General features: G+C 42.0%; 1 protein-coding gene across 1 annotated transcript in view; it reads right to left on the bottom strand.

Moving 5' to 3' along the window:
* The window catches only part of MAP4K4 (mitogen-activated protein kinase kinase kinase kinase 4), a 158,851-nt gene that overhangs the window by 87,697 nt on the left and 53,689 nt on the right, over positions 1–17,465 (bottom strand). The window contains 1 exon segment of the mRNA XM_040425023.1: positions 12,169–12,225. Within this exon segment, the coding sequence (XP_040280957.1) occupies positions 12,169–12,225 (57 nt within the window).

Here is a 17,465-nt window from a genome sequence, read left to right on the forward strand (position 1 = left end):
GTATCCATGTGATGTGACCATCTTCAGTGTGTGCCTGCAAACAGCATGTGCATGCACTGAGAGCAGCAGCATCGTTCATCCTAATACATTTGCACCTTACTGACCTCTATTGTGCAAGCAGTCAGCATATTTCCAGTATGCGGCACATGCTAAATTAGGTTGAACTATGCCATTGCCCACAGTGGGTATTGGGTGTTATATGCGCAGACTGGCGGTGGTGTTCACAGGCACACACTGAAGATGGGCACATTGCATGGATACTGGGCAGGCTAACTGCGATAGAGGGGAAAAGTTTTCACCAAGTAACGTCTTGGAGCCTGGGCACTTGGAGCTGCAAACACCACCCCTGGGCACTTGCAAACCACATTTGCATATGGTTTAAACTTCTTTTTTTTAATATTGCAGCCACAGAAGTGGCGGAAAAAAAAGTACCATGTGTTTGTTATGAGTGTGTGTGTGTGTGTGTGACCCACAATATGGTATTAACAGTTTGACATGACTGAAGTTGGTGACAGACTTGGCAAAGAATATTAATTTGTGAAGGGGAAGAAAGTCATTTTTCTATGATTAGATATATTACAGAGTTTCTTGTATTCCCCTATAGTACTGATGCAGTAAATACATGGTACTAAGATTTTAAACCAATAAAAAGTTGCATGCACGAGACACACACACATTTTGTCAAACTTTTTCTTGGTCATTAGCAGCAATTGCTACAGTTGGAGCACTTAACCCACCACATCACATTTTTGCCATAAATTTAATGTATATGTTGGCGGGGGAAAAAAAGGATACAAAAGCATGACTTACAATTTTGCATCCTGCACAGTCCAGTAAAAAAAAATAAGAAAATTTTTTTACAACGGAATTCTATGGTGAACGGATGCCACTGTATAGCATCTGTCTGAGGTATCCATTAACGTATACAATTTTCTTTTTAAATATGTTAAACAGATGCCAAAAACATGTGAACTCCCCCTTAGATGCTAAAATTAAATGTTGTACAATACAAATGCACAACAAATGTTTTAAGAGATAGTCATTATCAATGGAAAATATTTTTTACGTACACTTCCTTTCCAATGAGCAATCCTACTTGTATCATAGCCAAATCCTTACATCCTAGTCGGCTTGTTTAGGATAAGTACGAGATTGGGCCACGCAAATACCACACAACGCAGTACATAACCTATTCTTGATCAAAAATGTTTCTATTGAGCAAATCAAAGGGGTTTTCCGAGATTTTGATACTTATGACCTTTCCTATGGATAGATCATCAGTATCTGATCGGTGGGGGTCCAACTCCCGGAATCCCCCCAAACCAGCTGTCTGAGAAGGCACTGGCACTCTTGTGAGCGCGATGTCCATTTCTCAGCTCACCAAGCAAAGTGTTGTACATTGTATTGTGGCTGTGCTTGGTGCTGAGCTGTGCCTAGGCCAAGTTACAGATGAACGTGTCGTCACTTGGTTTAGGGCAGGCATCCTCAAACTACGGTTCTCCTGCTGTTGCAAAACTACAACTCCCAGCATGCCCGAACAGCCTACAGCAGGGCATTGTGGTAGTTGTAGTTTTACAACAGCAGGAGGGCCGCAGTTTGAGGATGCCTGGCTTAGGGAAAGCGGAGAGAAGGCTGTGGCGCTCTCAGGAGCGCTGGTGCCTAATCAAACAGCTAAATCGCGGGGGTCCTGGCTGTCAGACCCCCACCAATCAGATACTAATGACCTTTCCTGAGGATAGGTCATCAACATACAAATCTTGGAAAACCTCTTTAAACTTGTGTGCACATGCTGCTGTCATCTTGGACAAACCACAGAGATATATCCCCTCTCTAGACAACAGCCAGTACAGTTTAATAGCTGGTACATCTGACGGTTGTCCTCTTTCCATATGCCAAGTAGTTGATAGTCACACTAGTCGGATTTATTGCAGAAAGTTCTGCGATTGTCCAGTTTCTCTAGATACGGCATGCAAATTCCACGCGCATACTGCAGAAAAAACATGATTAACATGTAAGGAATTGATTTCACATTGCTGAAAGTACTGAAACAACTCTGCCACATGGTTATCTACCCTTGGAGTTTGTGACATTCATATCCATTAAAGAGGACCTGTAACCTTTTCTGACACGTCTGTTTTAGCAGCTACTTACATTCCCAGGGTAATAATTCTGGAGCGTCTATTCTTACAAATCTATGTTGTACCAATTTTTTATTATTTCCTCTAGAAATTATCATTTCATCCCGAGATCGGGGTGTCAGGGACACACTCCCAACTGTGTAACACCTAACCAGACCTTCACTGCAGACTACTAGAAATCCATTTATAACTACTAGAAGGAATAAAGAAAGGGTACAACAGAGTCAAAGAATAGATGCTCCAGAATGATTACATTGGGAATGCAAGTAGTTCCTAAAACAGACAGGAGAGGTGATAGGTAAGTCATTTGGGTAAGGTGAAGCAGACTGGGGATCCATTTCTGCATAAGCATTTACATGGTGCTTTTCAGTTTGAATGCACAGCTCTGAAGCATGAATCACATAGATGCAACCTGTTCCTATGTATTGATTACGAGATTACACGCCAATTACCAAGCACTGGAAAAACCAAACAGGCTGAACCCTAAACCAACATGACACAAACCCTGTGAAGAGGCCGCAGAATTCTTCCTCCTTTCACAGATTGACAGACAAGATCAACATGACAGCTTGGTAAGAATAGCTATTACTAAAAAAAAAAAACATTTAGTAGAGCAACTTAAAATAGCTGAGAGAAAGCCATGAAAAACTCGTATGCAAAGTGAATGTCATAATACATCGTAGCATATACTGCAAAAAGCCTGTAACAGACCACTACTTGCCTAATACTAGGGTATATAACTTCTTGTTAACTTTTATTTAGAGCTGTCCTCCCGGCCACTGAAGTCATCTTCCTGGCTGCAGCAGTGACCTATGTGCATGGCTGCTGCAGCCAGGACCAAAGCTCAGCACTGGAAGAAACGGGGGAGAAGAGGTGGATCTCCTCTTATCATATTTACAGTGGCTGACTGTTTTTATAGAACTCAAACAACCCCTTTAATGCTTCAAAGGGGTGGAATTGGAAGAAAAAAAAACTGCAATTATGGCATGGTGTTTTGAGTTATCAATTTTGCGCTGTTCACCGTTCAGCATAAATAATGTCATCTTTATTCTATTGGTTAGTATAATTATGGCAGTACCAAAATGTATAGGTTTTTAAGCTCTACTACACTTTAGCAATTCTGCCATTGTTTGGTTATTTTTTTCCAGCGTTCATGGTGTGGGTTAAATAACATGATATTGTACACAGCAGGGCGTGTAGAGATGAAACCGCATCCAAGTTAGGTACTTTTCTGATTATTTTTTTTTAAGGTGTGACAGAGGTATACTCAGGGAGGGAGTATTCACCACTGTATTCCACAGTGGCATACATCAGCTGAATGCCTATTGACATATGAGTATATACCAATTATGTATACCTCCGATGTACCTAAAAAGGAGATTTCAACATAGTCTTATGAAGGGCAGATAAAACAGGTTGTAGACAGGGTATAAAGCGCACACATGATAGTTTGTAGTGCAGGAGGATAAATCACAAATCTGTGTACAACTGTAGAGAGAAACCAGAGCACCCATTGCAAACACTGCAAAATCATTATCTGGCAGTACAAGGCAGGATGGACCACTCATGAGCTACAGAAGGGGAAGTAAGTACAGGAATGAAGCTGTGCTGATTCAGGAGCACTAGTGAAGACAGCAGTATCCTAGCCACACAAATCCCAAATTTAGCATGCATTACTGGAAGGGACACGACCACATGAGAAAAGTCTAAAACTAGGAGCAGATTGCAAACTGAACTTCAGGGTGTCTGAAAATGAACAAAGGAATGAAGTTGGCCTGAAACTTAATGTGTTTTTTTCACTCAAAGTAACCATTATGAAATGCAAAAATCATTTTTACATTACATATCCTTTACACTGGTCATAGACATGAGAGAATACCTCAGCAACCCATTTAATCCTATTTATTCCTATAGAATGAGGTTACAGCTTCTAGATCCCCAAAAGAGAACGATATTGCAATTGTCGAAAAAAAAAAAAAAAAAAAAAAGAAAGAAAGAAAGAAAGAAAGATAAAAAATCATACTGCATGCTTTGAACCTTGCGTAAGAAACTCGAAAATACTACCAGCCTGGACTATACCCAACTATGACATCTGCAGCAACATATGCACAAGCAGAGAGGAAAGATGGAAAATCCCAACATTAGAAGGGAGTCATCTGGATTGCACAGTTGTGATTTTTAGGGCTATGAAAACCCACCTTTATGTTTTATGCGTTTAGATTAAAAATTCTATGAAATGTGTATTAAAATTATGCAATAAAGTTACAGAGGTCTCAGAAATTCTATTCCGGTTCTTTAGTAAAAGCAGGGTATCCCAATGTTCATTCATTTCAATAAACCAAGCTAGAACACTTAGTGCATGAATGCTAAGTGAAGGAGAACTTTTAGCTCAGTGCTGTGGTGAGGACAGGCGTTATTTATAACTGGGAGCGCAGCCAATGATGAAGCATATATGGTGTATCCTGAGAATACCACCCGATAAAAACAGCTTTAATCTATAATACAGCAAATCACTGCACATCAGCTTCCCCAGAATCCAATAGCCTAGCATGCTCACTATAGGAGAAATGCCCTAATAGTCTGCCTGGCAACCTGAAAATCAGGATAGGCATCCAGAGATTCATTTGGCAGCTTTAAATTAAGAAACACTCCAAATCCCTTTATACACAAAATCCCACGCTCTGTCCTCCTCCCAGCAGTGAAGCATCGAGGGTGCTTAAAGAAGTAAAAAGAAGGATTCAGACTTCTATATAGACTACCAGCACCAGCGATTCTTGGCATTCATTTACCAAAAGGGTAAATAAGAAGTGCTGCTCTGAGTGACAATATAGGGGCAGGAGTTGGTCAAAGTTGCCAACAGGATCACTGATCTTGGCCATTAATGATTTACATCCTAAAGGCTCATGCACACGAACGTACTTTCTTTCCAGGTTATTCCGTATGCATTCTGTTTCCGTATGTCCGTACCGCAATTATTTTTTTTTAACATGTCCTATTATTGTTCACATTATGGACAAGGATAGTACTGTTCTGTTAGGGGCAAGCTGTTCCGTTCCGCAAAATACGGAATGCGCACGGACATCATCCAAATTTTTTGCAGAACTGTTTTTTGCGGACCGCAAAATACATACAGTTGGGTACATGAGCCCTAAGGCTGCTGTCTGCTTAGTTATAGGAGCAGAAAATGCTGGATCCAGCACATAACGGAAATCCGGACAGACTCTATTGACTAGAATTGGATCCATCAGGTTTCCATTATGGACTACTTCATTTTTCCAGACAAACTATTCGTCCACTGAGGAAATATTTCACATAATGTGCAACAGAGCCTCTGATTTAGATGGGAACTTTGCAAATATGCATGAATGCTGGAAGCAGTAGTACCTACACACTACAAATCATGTACAGTTTTTTATTTATTATTTACAAATTATTACATATAACAAATACAAATTAAAAATAGTCCAGTTTGTTTGTCTCGATCCCCTCCACGTGGTAAGAGGGGGAAAAAAAAAAACACTAGAAAGGACATATTGTTAATCTAGATCCATCTATTCTATATTGTGTAAAACGTCTGGCCATTACCCAGAGATCTGAATTGAACATATTCTTTAAACCATACTAGTTTTGTTAGGAACACCTAGATTAAGATCTGGCAATGCAAAATCCACCAAGCCAATTAAAAGTGGGGTTGCCTGTTCCAATAAAATACCAGCATCTTTTTAGATATGCAGCCTTTTTGTTCACCCAAGGGAAGTTCTACAGCTAAGACACACTTACACAGAGAATGCTATCAAGCACTGATAGCTGTACACAGGGGAGGTGTTATCAGTGACTGACAGCTATCTATGTATACACACTTACACAGAGAATGCTATCAAATCACTGATAACACCTTCCCTGTGTACAGCTATCAGTGACTGATAGCATTCTCTGTGTAAGTGTGTATACATGGATATCAATCACTGATAACACTTCCTCATGTACAACTATCAGTGACTGACAGCTATCTATATATACACACTTAGGGCTCGTTCACACGACGGTGTGTGTCCCGTTCCCGTATTGCGGACCGCATTTGCGGATTCGCAATACACAGGCACCGTTCCGTTGTCATTCTGCATCACGGATGTGGACCCATTCATTTCAATGGGTCCGCAAATCCAGAGATGCGGAATGGAAGCACTACTGAGTGCTTTCTGGGGTTCCGTTCCGTGCCTCCGCACAGCAAAATGATAGAACATGCTCTATCTTTTTGCGGAACAGAGGAATTGCGGACCCATTCAAGTGAATGGGTCTGCGATCCCCATGTGCCTGCCCCACGGAAGGTGCCTGTGCATTGAGGAACGCAATTTGCGGTTCACAGCACGGGCACGGGACACCAACGGTCATGTAAACGAGCCCTTACACAGAGAATGCTATCAATCATTGATAACACCCTCCCCCCCTGTGTACAGCTATCATCGACTGACAGCTATCTCTGTATACACACTTACACATAGAATGTTATCACAGATAACACCTCTCCTAGGTACAGTTATTAGTGACTGACAGCTATCTCTGTATACACACATACAAAGAATGCCATCACTGATAATAGCTCACCTGTGTACAACCAGTGACTGACAGCTATCTATATACTGTATACACACTTACACAGAGAATTCTATCAATGACTGATAACACCTCCCCCGTGTATAACGATCAGTGACTGACACCTATCTCTGTAGACACACTTACACCTCCCCCATGTACAGTCAAATAAATATATAGTCTAATGATTAACGACAACTCCTGAAAAGACCTAGCTCCAATTTATTCACAGGTCAAGTCTTACCAGTGCTAAATGAGATAATGCACTGATGGAAAGAAAAAAAAAAAAAAAAACAGCAGAAGCTGCTAATGATATCCGATTATCATTTCGCACTTCTAGCACAGAGCTTGGAATTGTACACGTTCCATGACACCTTGTAACTCCGAGATTCTTCCTTCCTGATGGTTTATTTCAGGAAAGTGATGTCACAAGACGCTACAATGTTGTTTGGCTGGTAGGATCATGTTGTCAAGCAGAAAACCTTCCTGAGAGCATGTGACTTCATCAGGGCTTTGTTCATTAGTCTTGTAGACCTGTATGGAGGCTTTCAGCTGCTCAATTCCCATGTGTCACACTGTTTACTTACAACTACCCAGAATCCTCGGTGAACCCGGCACACTGCTGCATATGTGACAAGCAAACCTACAAAAGCCCATTGTGCACTGTACACCAAGTCTTATCTAAAAGGAAATATTGCTCAATGAAAGGGATTTAAGGACACAGATGACTTGTGGGTTTGGTATTTTTCTGACTCGATAGCAAAAAAGTTCCACTTAAGTGACTGTTGAGAGAAAGGATTTCCAAAAGTATTAACCATTTTATGCTCATGGACTTAAATGATTAAGGCACGGGTGCTAAACAGGTCCTATACTGGTCCATTTAACACTGATCTGACCTGAGTTTGGGGACCATGAAGCAATCATTGAGATCCGCAATATGTGGAAAATCATTACCGTGCCATAATAAATACACACCTGCAAGAATCTGCTAAATGGTCCAGGATGATGCAGAAACACATGCTGTAAGTATATAGAGCTGCCCTGTCAGATGGTTGATAAAAGAGGTTCCACATGGCCTCATCCAGGGAACCAAGCTTTTCTAGTTACAATTTTGGCTTTGAGTTGTATGGACAACAACGTGAACAGAGAAAAGGGAATCAATGACAAATTTCCCTGTCATCATGGAAGAGCCAGACATGAAATGTTTGATGCTAAATATATTAGGAAGCAATAACCTAAAATCTTTCAAGAATATTTTACCATTTTTAGTTTTATAGCTCAAAGTGAAATTGGAAAAACAGACATATTTCAGATAGAAACAAATATTATAAACGGGGAAAATTATCGATCTTTCGAAAACGGTGTGGTGTTTTCATCTCCTCAGCACAGAGGTTGGAACGCCTTCAGCGGTAAGGTCACTCCAATCGATGACTTTACAGACTATGTCAAACCAGATTACCATCACACAAGAAGAAGAAGAAATGGCCTGCAGGCTGATCGAGTTATTCAAGTGAAGTGAAACATGTGCATCACACATACATGTTTACGAATCACACAGTGTATGTGTAAATCCTCACAGGACCATCGGGCAGTTAAAGGAGATTGCCACCAATTTAGGAATTCTTTGAAACTGTATGAAACTGGAGAATAAAATCTGAAATACACTGATGATGTATTTGGTACAGTTGGTTGCAATTAGCATGCACGTTGTGTCAAGGTTTTTTGTGTGGTTATGGTTTTCAGTAAAACATGTTAGAGGGGATCTGTCAGCAGTTTAAGGCTACATTCACACGTCCGTGGTGTGTTGCGGACCAATTTTGCGGACGTGTGAATGGAGCCTTAGGGTGGTATCACGTGACTTTTTTGTTTTTCAAAAACGCAGTTTTATGATGATATATCACCTTTTTTTGGAGCAAAAAAAAAAAAGGAGAATTTTACATGTTGTCCAACAGGAAATTATAAAATGCCCTATGAACAGTTTTTTTCTTTTTTGAAGTGCCATTTTACTATAGTTTCCTAGCATTCTTTTGGTCCCGTGGATTTTTCCTCCTGACTGTACCGATTTTGTGCCATTCCTGGTCTTTCTTGTTTATCAGTTTATGGAATGATGTGACGTCCACAGGATACCAAGTTATAAGCATACGGTGGCCAATCACAAACACAGACGTCGGCATGGATAGAGGCCGCAACTGACTGCTGTGAATGCTGTTTGGTATAAACCAGTACCTTGCTTTATTAGCACTGCAGTCCCTTAATTCTAGTCAGAGTCGGAGTGGTTACTCTTTCCATGTTGTTCTCTTTGGCTAAAAGACAGAGTTCTAAGTGGACCTCACAGAATGTATGAGCGTTATACGAGTCCCCCCGCCACCCACCTCAAATTTGAATTCTAATTTGAAATTGCACCACAACAGAAGTAGTAGAAATCTAGAACTTTTTTTTTATGCATTCAACTATACACGAATGGTAGGGTTAAAGCCTTTTCACCATCAGTCTGCCCTAGATTGCTAGCGGAGCTATAGAAGTAAACTTTTTCCTTGGGTTTTCATCTCAGATGCAGAGTACTCTGCTAAACTCAGGAAGCAGTCAAATACAGCCGGGGGCACGGGCACCATTAATGTAAAGAGGCACTAATGTGTTCTCTAGAAAAAGCACATTACATTCTTTAAAAAAAAAAAAAGGGCCAAAGGGAAGGTATCCTAATGCTTAAAATCTAATGGACAAATTGCCAGTAAACAAGTCTGCACTATGCAGAATGAATGGAACCATGTCCTTCAATTTCTTCTATTAAACTTTTCCATACACAACAGGCCTGGTTCTCCCTATTACACACTATAACCCAACCTTCATATCAATGAGACAACAGTGGAGAATAAGAAGATGAGGGTATATATATTTCTGCCACAAGTGTGTAAGGTGCGGAAACAATTTTGCGGAACGGGTGCGGACCCATTTATTTTCAACGGGGCCACAAAAGATGCATACAGCAAACAGTGTGCTGTCCGGATCTGCACTTCCACTCCGCGGTCCCGCAAAAAAATAGAACATGTCCTATTTTTGTCCGCAGACACAGACAAGAAAAGGCATTTCTATTATAGTGCCGGCCATGTGCGGTCCGCAAAATGCGGAACGCACATGGCCAGTGTCCGTGTTTTGCGTATCTGCAATTTGCAGACTGCAAAACTGTTGCGGACGTGTGAATGGACCCTTAGGCTAAGTTCACGTCTGGGGATGATGTGTGAACTTGGTATAGCACCCCTTTTTACTTCCGTACTGACATACCATGAATCTATGAGAAAGAACTTTTGCACAAAATTGGAGGTATAGTATAGATTTGTATGGGAGCTATATAACCTGCAGATACAGCTGTGTGCATAGGCCTAAACCAAATGTCCACCTTACTGTGTTCTTCACCACCATGCAGATAACAAATATGTATTAGGAAATAACCGATAACACAATTTACAGTTGTACAAATCTAGAGGTGAATGTACTCTTCACAGGGTTTTCCGGGGGAATAAATTTAATTAAAACTGGTGATGGAGTGAGTTATGATAACAATAATTTCCTTGCTTACCTCACCAATCCTCCTCTGCTGTTGAACCACTGTTCGACATTAAGAAAATGCCCTGGACTACCCACTCAAGCAATCACTGGTTGAGATGGGTCACCCCTGCCGCCAGTGATCGGCTGAGTGGGCAGTCCAATCTACTTCCTGTGTGTCAAGTCCGATACCAGGAAGTGGGGAAGAGAGCAGCTGGGGCTCGGTCAGGTTAGTTATGTTAACTCTGATCCTGTTTAGAATTAAAATGATTCACTTGGAAAAAAAAACCTTTAACCAGTGTTTGGTAACCTGTCATCATGCCTGTAGGACACAGGAACAGTAGCTGGAAGCCAACAATGATTCCAGGGACGTTTCTACAGCAGTAAACACCTGTCAGCACAAGCCAATCTCTACCTCCTTTCCTGTGTGTAACCACTGATGAGACAGCCAGGAAAACTGTGTCAAGGAAACAGACCAGCAACAACAAAATAGTTTTCCTTTTCCTTGCAAGAAGGAAACATATGTCAGCACTGTAAGGCTCACAGCAGACTGTGGTGAATAAGGCACATGTAGGTGCAGACCTTACAAGAAGCCTCACCCCCGAAACAGCCCAAGTTCGGGGATACTTCATCAATGGGAAAAAAATTACAAGTGTAAGTGGAACTAGAAGGCCAAATAGATGGGATCTGGAGAGACACATTGGGGAGGATTTATCAAAACTGGTGAAAAGGAAAACTGGCTTAGGCTACTTTCACACTCGTGGATCGGCACAGACAGATCAGTTCAGAAAATACCACCGTCAGCATCCGTTCAGAACGGATCCGGTTGTATTATCTTTAACATAGCCAAGACGGATCAGTCTTGAACACCACTGAAAGTCAATGGAGGACGGATCCGTTTTCTATTGTGCCAGATGACTGATCCCCCGATGACTTACATTGTGTGTCAGGACGGATCCGCTTGGGTTTTGGTGTCTTTCTCCAAAACGGAATGGAGACTGAACTGATGCATTCTGAGCGAATCCTTTTCCATCCAGAATGCATTAGAATGCAAACTGATCAGTTTTGGACCGCTTGTGATAGCCCTGAACGGATCTCACAAACGGAAAGCCAAAACGCCAGTGTGAAAGTAGCCTTAGTTACCCATAGGAACTTATCAGATTCCATCTTTCATTTTGCAAAGGAGCTGCAAAAATGAAAGGTGGAATCTGATTAGTTGCTATGGGTAACTAAGGCAGTTTTCCTTTACACTGGTTTTGATACATCTCCCTCATTGTTTCTCTAAGGCTGGCTATACACACGAAATAGCTGTCGACCAAACCCTTGTTCAGCTGGCAGCTATTCCTTCCACCACTCACTCCAACCTCAGTTTGATTAAACATGCTTCTGAATAGGGAGAGGGGAATAAACAACTGACCGATACCTCTGGTGGCAGCTCATCTCCCCAAGAACAAAAGGATTGAGCATGCTGAAATACAACAACCTGATCCTTCTTTCTTGAGACAACCAACTACACATTAGATTGTCGATGTGTTGACCACTTTAAGTTAGGCTAGTTTCACACTAGCGTTAGGGATCAGGCAGGCTGCGCGCAACAATTTTCTTCCAACCGATCCTCAGCAGATTTGCTGGATTTCCGGACCTCCGCCGGTTCCCATTATAGTTAACAGGGATTGACAGAGATTCAAGTAACGCGCTTACACTTACAGGGGAAATTAAAAGGGGTTATTCCATCATGCTCCAACCTCTGGTCCCAAAAGGTGGATTATCTGCCTGTCCTAGCAGAGTGTCAGCAGAATTTCTCATGTGTACGATAAAGTATAAGTAAATACGCTCATTTGAAGGTCCTTTTAAGTGTTAAAGTAGGAGTGGTTTAGAAAACTAGTAAATCACTTACCTCTGTGACATCCATGACTTTGATAGCGGCAAGCTGGCCTGTTTTGACATGTCGGCCCTAAAGAAAATATAAATAAATGTGTTAGATACTTAAGACATAGGCAATTTAACAACGGGCCAACAAGTTGTCTGCTTTCAGCTCTCCGATCCAATGGATGAATCTGCTCACCTGGCAGGCCTGGACTGATAATCATACCCCTGCCCTGGAACATGAGATTTGCATGCATCTTTTCTTCCTCTCTCAGATGCTTTAATATACAGTATGAACCATAGTGCTATTTGTTATTCTGGCGTTTTCTAGAGAGGACCTCTAGTTTGAGGGCATTATGTTGTTTGTATATTCTTATTTCATTAAAATAATAATTCCCTCAGTATGTATGTGTTTTAGGGGTTTGTGCTACGATTCTTAAAATAAAATAAAAAATGAAACGAAAATAAAAATTAAAATCCATTATAGCTAGGCTCCAGAGAGACAATCTACGTAGCTAGTAGGTCATCAGCATTAGATCTGCAGGGATGCGACACCCAGGACCCCTGCCGATCAGCTGTTAGAAGAGGCCTTCTGAGGTCACCATACATCAGTCCCATGGCCTAGGTGTAGCTCAGCCCCATTTAAGTGAATGGTGCCAAGCTGCAGTACCAACCACTGCCATTATACGATGTACAGCACTGTGCTTTAAAGGAACCGGTCATCAACTTTCTGCTGACCTCACTGAGGGCAGCATAAAATAGTGACAGAAATTCTGATTTCAGCGGTGTGTCACTCATCAGCTAAAAGCCAGTGGTTGCTGAGAACCAGCATCATAATCATTGCAGCCCAGGCCTCGAAAAGAGTCACATCTACCTGAGAAGAGTCCTGGTTATTCCTAAGGTCCTGCTCTCCCGCCCATCTGCTGATGATTGGCAGTTCTCTCCTAGAGATAAAGGGAGAAAACTACATAGAAGACTATCAATCATCAGCAGGTGGGCAGGGAGAGCAGGACTTCATGAATAACCAGGACTCTTCTCAGGTGGCCGGGACTCTTTTCCAGGCCCAGTCTGCAACGATTGTGATGTTGGTTCTCGGCAACCACTTACTTTTAGCTTATAAATGACAGCCCTCTGAAATTAACTCATCCGTCTCTACTTTATGCTGCCGTTAGTATGGGCAGCATAAAGGTGATGACAGGTTCCCTTTAAGAGCTGCTCAGAGCCTGCATCGCTAACCAGAGCTACGGTGAGCGCAGCGGCTCCCTGAAACAGCTGATTGGCAGGGATTCAGACATCCGTGCGTCTGTTACACAAAAAGGTAGAACACATCCTATTCTTGGCCGCAAAATGCAGACCATGGACCCACTGAAGTCAACGGTTCCACAAACAAAAAGAGAGACGCAACACAGACGTAATCTGCGTTTTGCATACCACAAAACAGATACGGTCATGTGCATGAGGCCTGGTCCTGTAAAAACTGCAATACATTGAAAGCTATGGCAAAAAAAGAAACATGGATTTTTCTCAGAAAGTTGTAACCATACCACAACAGCACATGTGATTATAGCGTAACAGCGTGTAAAAATGTGACCTCGTGTACAATGGCCTATGATAATCTAATGTGACTGCACAGTGTGATAATTAAGGAGCTTCCTTTAGACATGGAGACACATCATAATAATAATAATAATAATAAAATGTATTTATACATCGCCACCATATTCCTCAGAGCTTTACAAATTCATAGGGTTCATGTACAAAAGAAAAGAAACGCAACTGGCTAATATACAACTGAAACACTAGGAGTTAGGGCCCTGCTCGCAAGAGCTTACAATCTATGACGAATTGGGGGTGACACATAAGGTAATTGAAACAATCTACTTAAAAGACTGAATCAAAGATTTCAGTTCAGGGCAATTCTCTACACATGCAAAGCCAGAACTCCTAACAAGCATGTTTTCCTCATAAGCAATGTCAGCCTAATGGCTGTATGTCCACTGCTCTAAATGACTAACTTCAGGCTTTTTAAACCCTTCATGTGTGTTCTCCTGAGCCACATGGGAAACCTTTCCTGGAGTATTGTTACCTCTGATTAGTGGAAGCCAAGTGTAATCCATTGGGGACGGTTTCTAGGAGAGGGAAGAGCAGGGCAGACCGCAGCTGTGCCATTCCCGCACATATGCCATGATTTCATCTACACATCCTCAACATGGTCCGCTTCAAATAACACCGCTCATCGGACAAAAATCCAACAGTGCCTCGGATCTGTTCACGCCACATTTGGACAATGGGGGTCATTTACAAATCTTTGATTCCCCCTGTGCTGATGGAGGACGAGCCTGATTTATGATTAGATGCACGCCTAGTCATAAATTAGGAGCATCCTCTGGCAGGCCTGCAGTGAAAAAACATTCCCTGAGTGGAGTCGTTTTTCGTCGTTTCGTGAGTGGCATAAATTTTTATGAATTTGCTAGGGCTGTCAACCCTGGTCCTGCACGGCCCCCCGTACCTCCCCAGAAACACTGCATGCAACAAGATATTGCCCCATGGGCATCCAAAAGTCACGAAAAAGGGGGACCTGTGACTTACGTCAAACTGGCATTTATAATTGACTCCCAATATGTCTCATGTACCATACCGTTGATATTAAAAAGGAAAAAGAATACGCCCAGAGGGTTTTTTATCTCTCTCTCTGTAATATATGTAAAATATATATATACACACACACACACACACACACACACACCCACCCACACATACATAAAATTGTGTGGACATTGGCTGCCATGGGTGGGCGCAGTTTACTAGGACTGTCACGGTGAATCTGATCTCTAGAGAAGGGATTGTTCAGTCACAGGATCCCATTCATTAAAATAGTTTCAGAGATAACAAAATTCTCTTGTTGACCTCAGTTTACATTTGTTTCACCACTATCCCTTTTTTCATCAGCCAGAAGGACATCTATGTTCTGCAGATTATCCTGGAAGGGCATATGGGTACATCCCATGTGAACACTGCAGATGTGCAGAACATCCGTCACGTATAAACCTACCAAAAATGTGGATGAGACTTTGAGAAATCTCATACATACAAATTAGAGACGGGGGGGGGGAATCGGCAGCATATACATCCCTTGTGGACATACCAACGACAGGTCATTGTCCTATGTACCTTGTCAGCAGGGCATTTTTCCTGCAAAGCTTGGATACAGTAAAGGGGTTAATACCTCCCAATGCAGAAGAATAATTGTGTGTAAATTCTAATGACATCATTGAAATTCCTGAGCGCAGTTTAATGCACAGGAGCTCGGCATTTCAAGAACCACCACCATAAAAGGCCAGCAAAGAAATTGGTTCGCATTTGCTGCTGGCACCTTATGGGAAAACAAAATGAAAAACAGCTCTTTCAGCACGGCGAGAACATGGTCAAATGTGAGACGGGCCAATGAACAAAGTCCTTATGAAACCACTTCCTGAACATCGGCCATATCCCACATATTAAACACCTTCCTGTAAACCAGGGGTGGGGAACCTCCGACCCGCAGGATCATTTCATATGGCCCCCAGCTCCCTGTCAGAGCACACCGTATTTCTCGGACTATAAGATACACTCTTTTCCTCCAAAATTGGGGAAAAGTGACAGTGCATCTTATAGTCCAAATGCTAAACACCACTTCCATTATTGAAGCAGTCATTAGCATGCAGGTCTGATGGGGGTCCGATCTGAGAGTAATGGGATTTGGGGGGTCTGATCTGAGAGTGATGGGATCTGGGGGGGTCCGATCTAAGGCCGATTGTGGGTCTGATCTGAGGCTAATGGAGACTAGGGGAGTTGATGGGCGTCTGATCTAAGGCAGATGTAGGCTGGGAGGGGGGGGGTCTGATCAAATTATATGTTTGAACAAATATAACAGTCTAAATTTTTTAGTTAGTTTTGTATGGCCCGAGAACGATGTTACAAATATCCAAATGGCCCTCGGCAGCAAAAAGCTTCCCCACCCCTGTTGCAAACCAAAGTCCAACAACCGAAATGGTTAAGGAACGTGAATAGCTGCTGGAGCACAAAGCAGAGGCTTCCTCACAGAGTTGTTATGAAGAGGTTTACATCCTCCTGGGAGACATCGGTGCCAAATTTTCAAGACAAAAAAGAAACAGATCCTTTTCTTAAACCCCCATTACAGAGGAATTTGTGAATCATGTAGCGGCTGCACTCTGTGACAGAACAATATATACAATTTCTTTGTTTCTAGGTACTGAAATAGTATTTAACGAGCAACATAAGCTCTATTATAGCAGCACTTGCACCTTATATAGACGCACCAAAACTAAATCCCCCTAAATTAGGAGCAGGGATACATTTACAAGGATAGATAATCTGCCGCCGATCGCTGGGCAGTATGGATGTCCTCACACACCTTGCATTGTCAGAAGCACGTGCCCAGTTTACACAAGGAGATGAGCTGCCAACAAAGGGGATTTTTTTTAATTTTTTTTTGGGGGGGGGGGGGGGGTTTCACAGTAAAAATGGGAACAAATGAATGTTCGCGATCTTTTGATGGGTGACCAGCAGCATGTCTGCACGAGGCAATGATGGATAACAAGCATTTAGGTGATCGCCCCATGTAAAGAGAGCCTAAGGGCACAGCCGTACATTCAGGATTTCTGATCAGTTTTGGAAGCCAAAACCAGAAGTGAATTAAAAAAAAAGAAAAAAAAAAAGTAATGTCTGTCCTTCATGATTCTCTCATGATCCACTCCTAATTTTGATTTCCAAAACTGCATAAAAAAAACAAACTTGTAGCCTGTAAACTTAAGACACAGCCGAATAGAATGAAGAACATGATAGTAGACAAATCGATCATGATTTGTATATGGAAAAGCTGTAGGCACAGACCTTGTATGGCAGTACCTTCGGGCATCCAATACACAGCCTAATGGTGGTTCTAAGGAAAACTACCTCTGTTTTCCAGCTGCATACAACATTTTTTTTTATTTTTGAGACAGAAAATCGCTTGTGCATCTGCCCAAAAATTGGACAGAGGAAGTTACAGTAAAGCTCCACAGCAGTCAACGGGCAGCGTATTGCAGAGCGTTATATGGCCATGTGCAAGAAGCTATGGTAAAAGAACGCAGGCCGGAAGGCACTCCAGCTCCATCTTGGATCCCGTCTTATGGCATGCACCAGGCCCCTACGTCGCTTTAACTAAGACTATCAAATTCATTATTTAGCACTCACTACTAAATGCCGCAAGATTTTGTGGGTTACCAAGCAGCCATTAACACCAAATACATGGTTCTAATCAGTTACTATGATCCCGCTAGCTCTTGC

This window comes from Bufo bufo, chromosome 3, assembly GCF_905171765.1.
Source record: "Bufo bufo chromosome 3, aBufBuf1.1, whole genome shotgun sequence".
Lineage (NCBI taxonomy): Eukaryota > Metazoa > Chordata > Amphibia > Anura > Bufonidae > Bufo > Bufo bufo.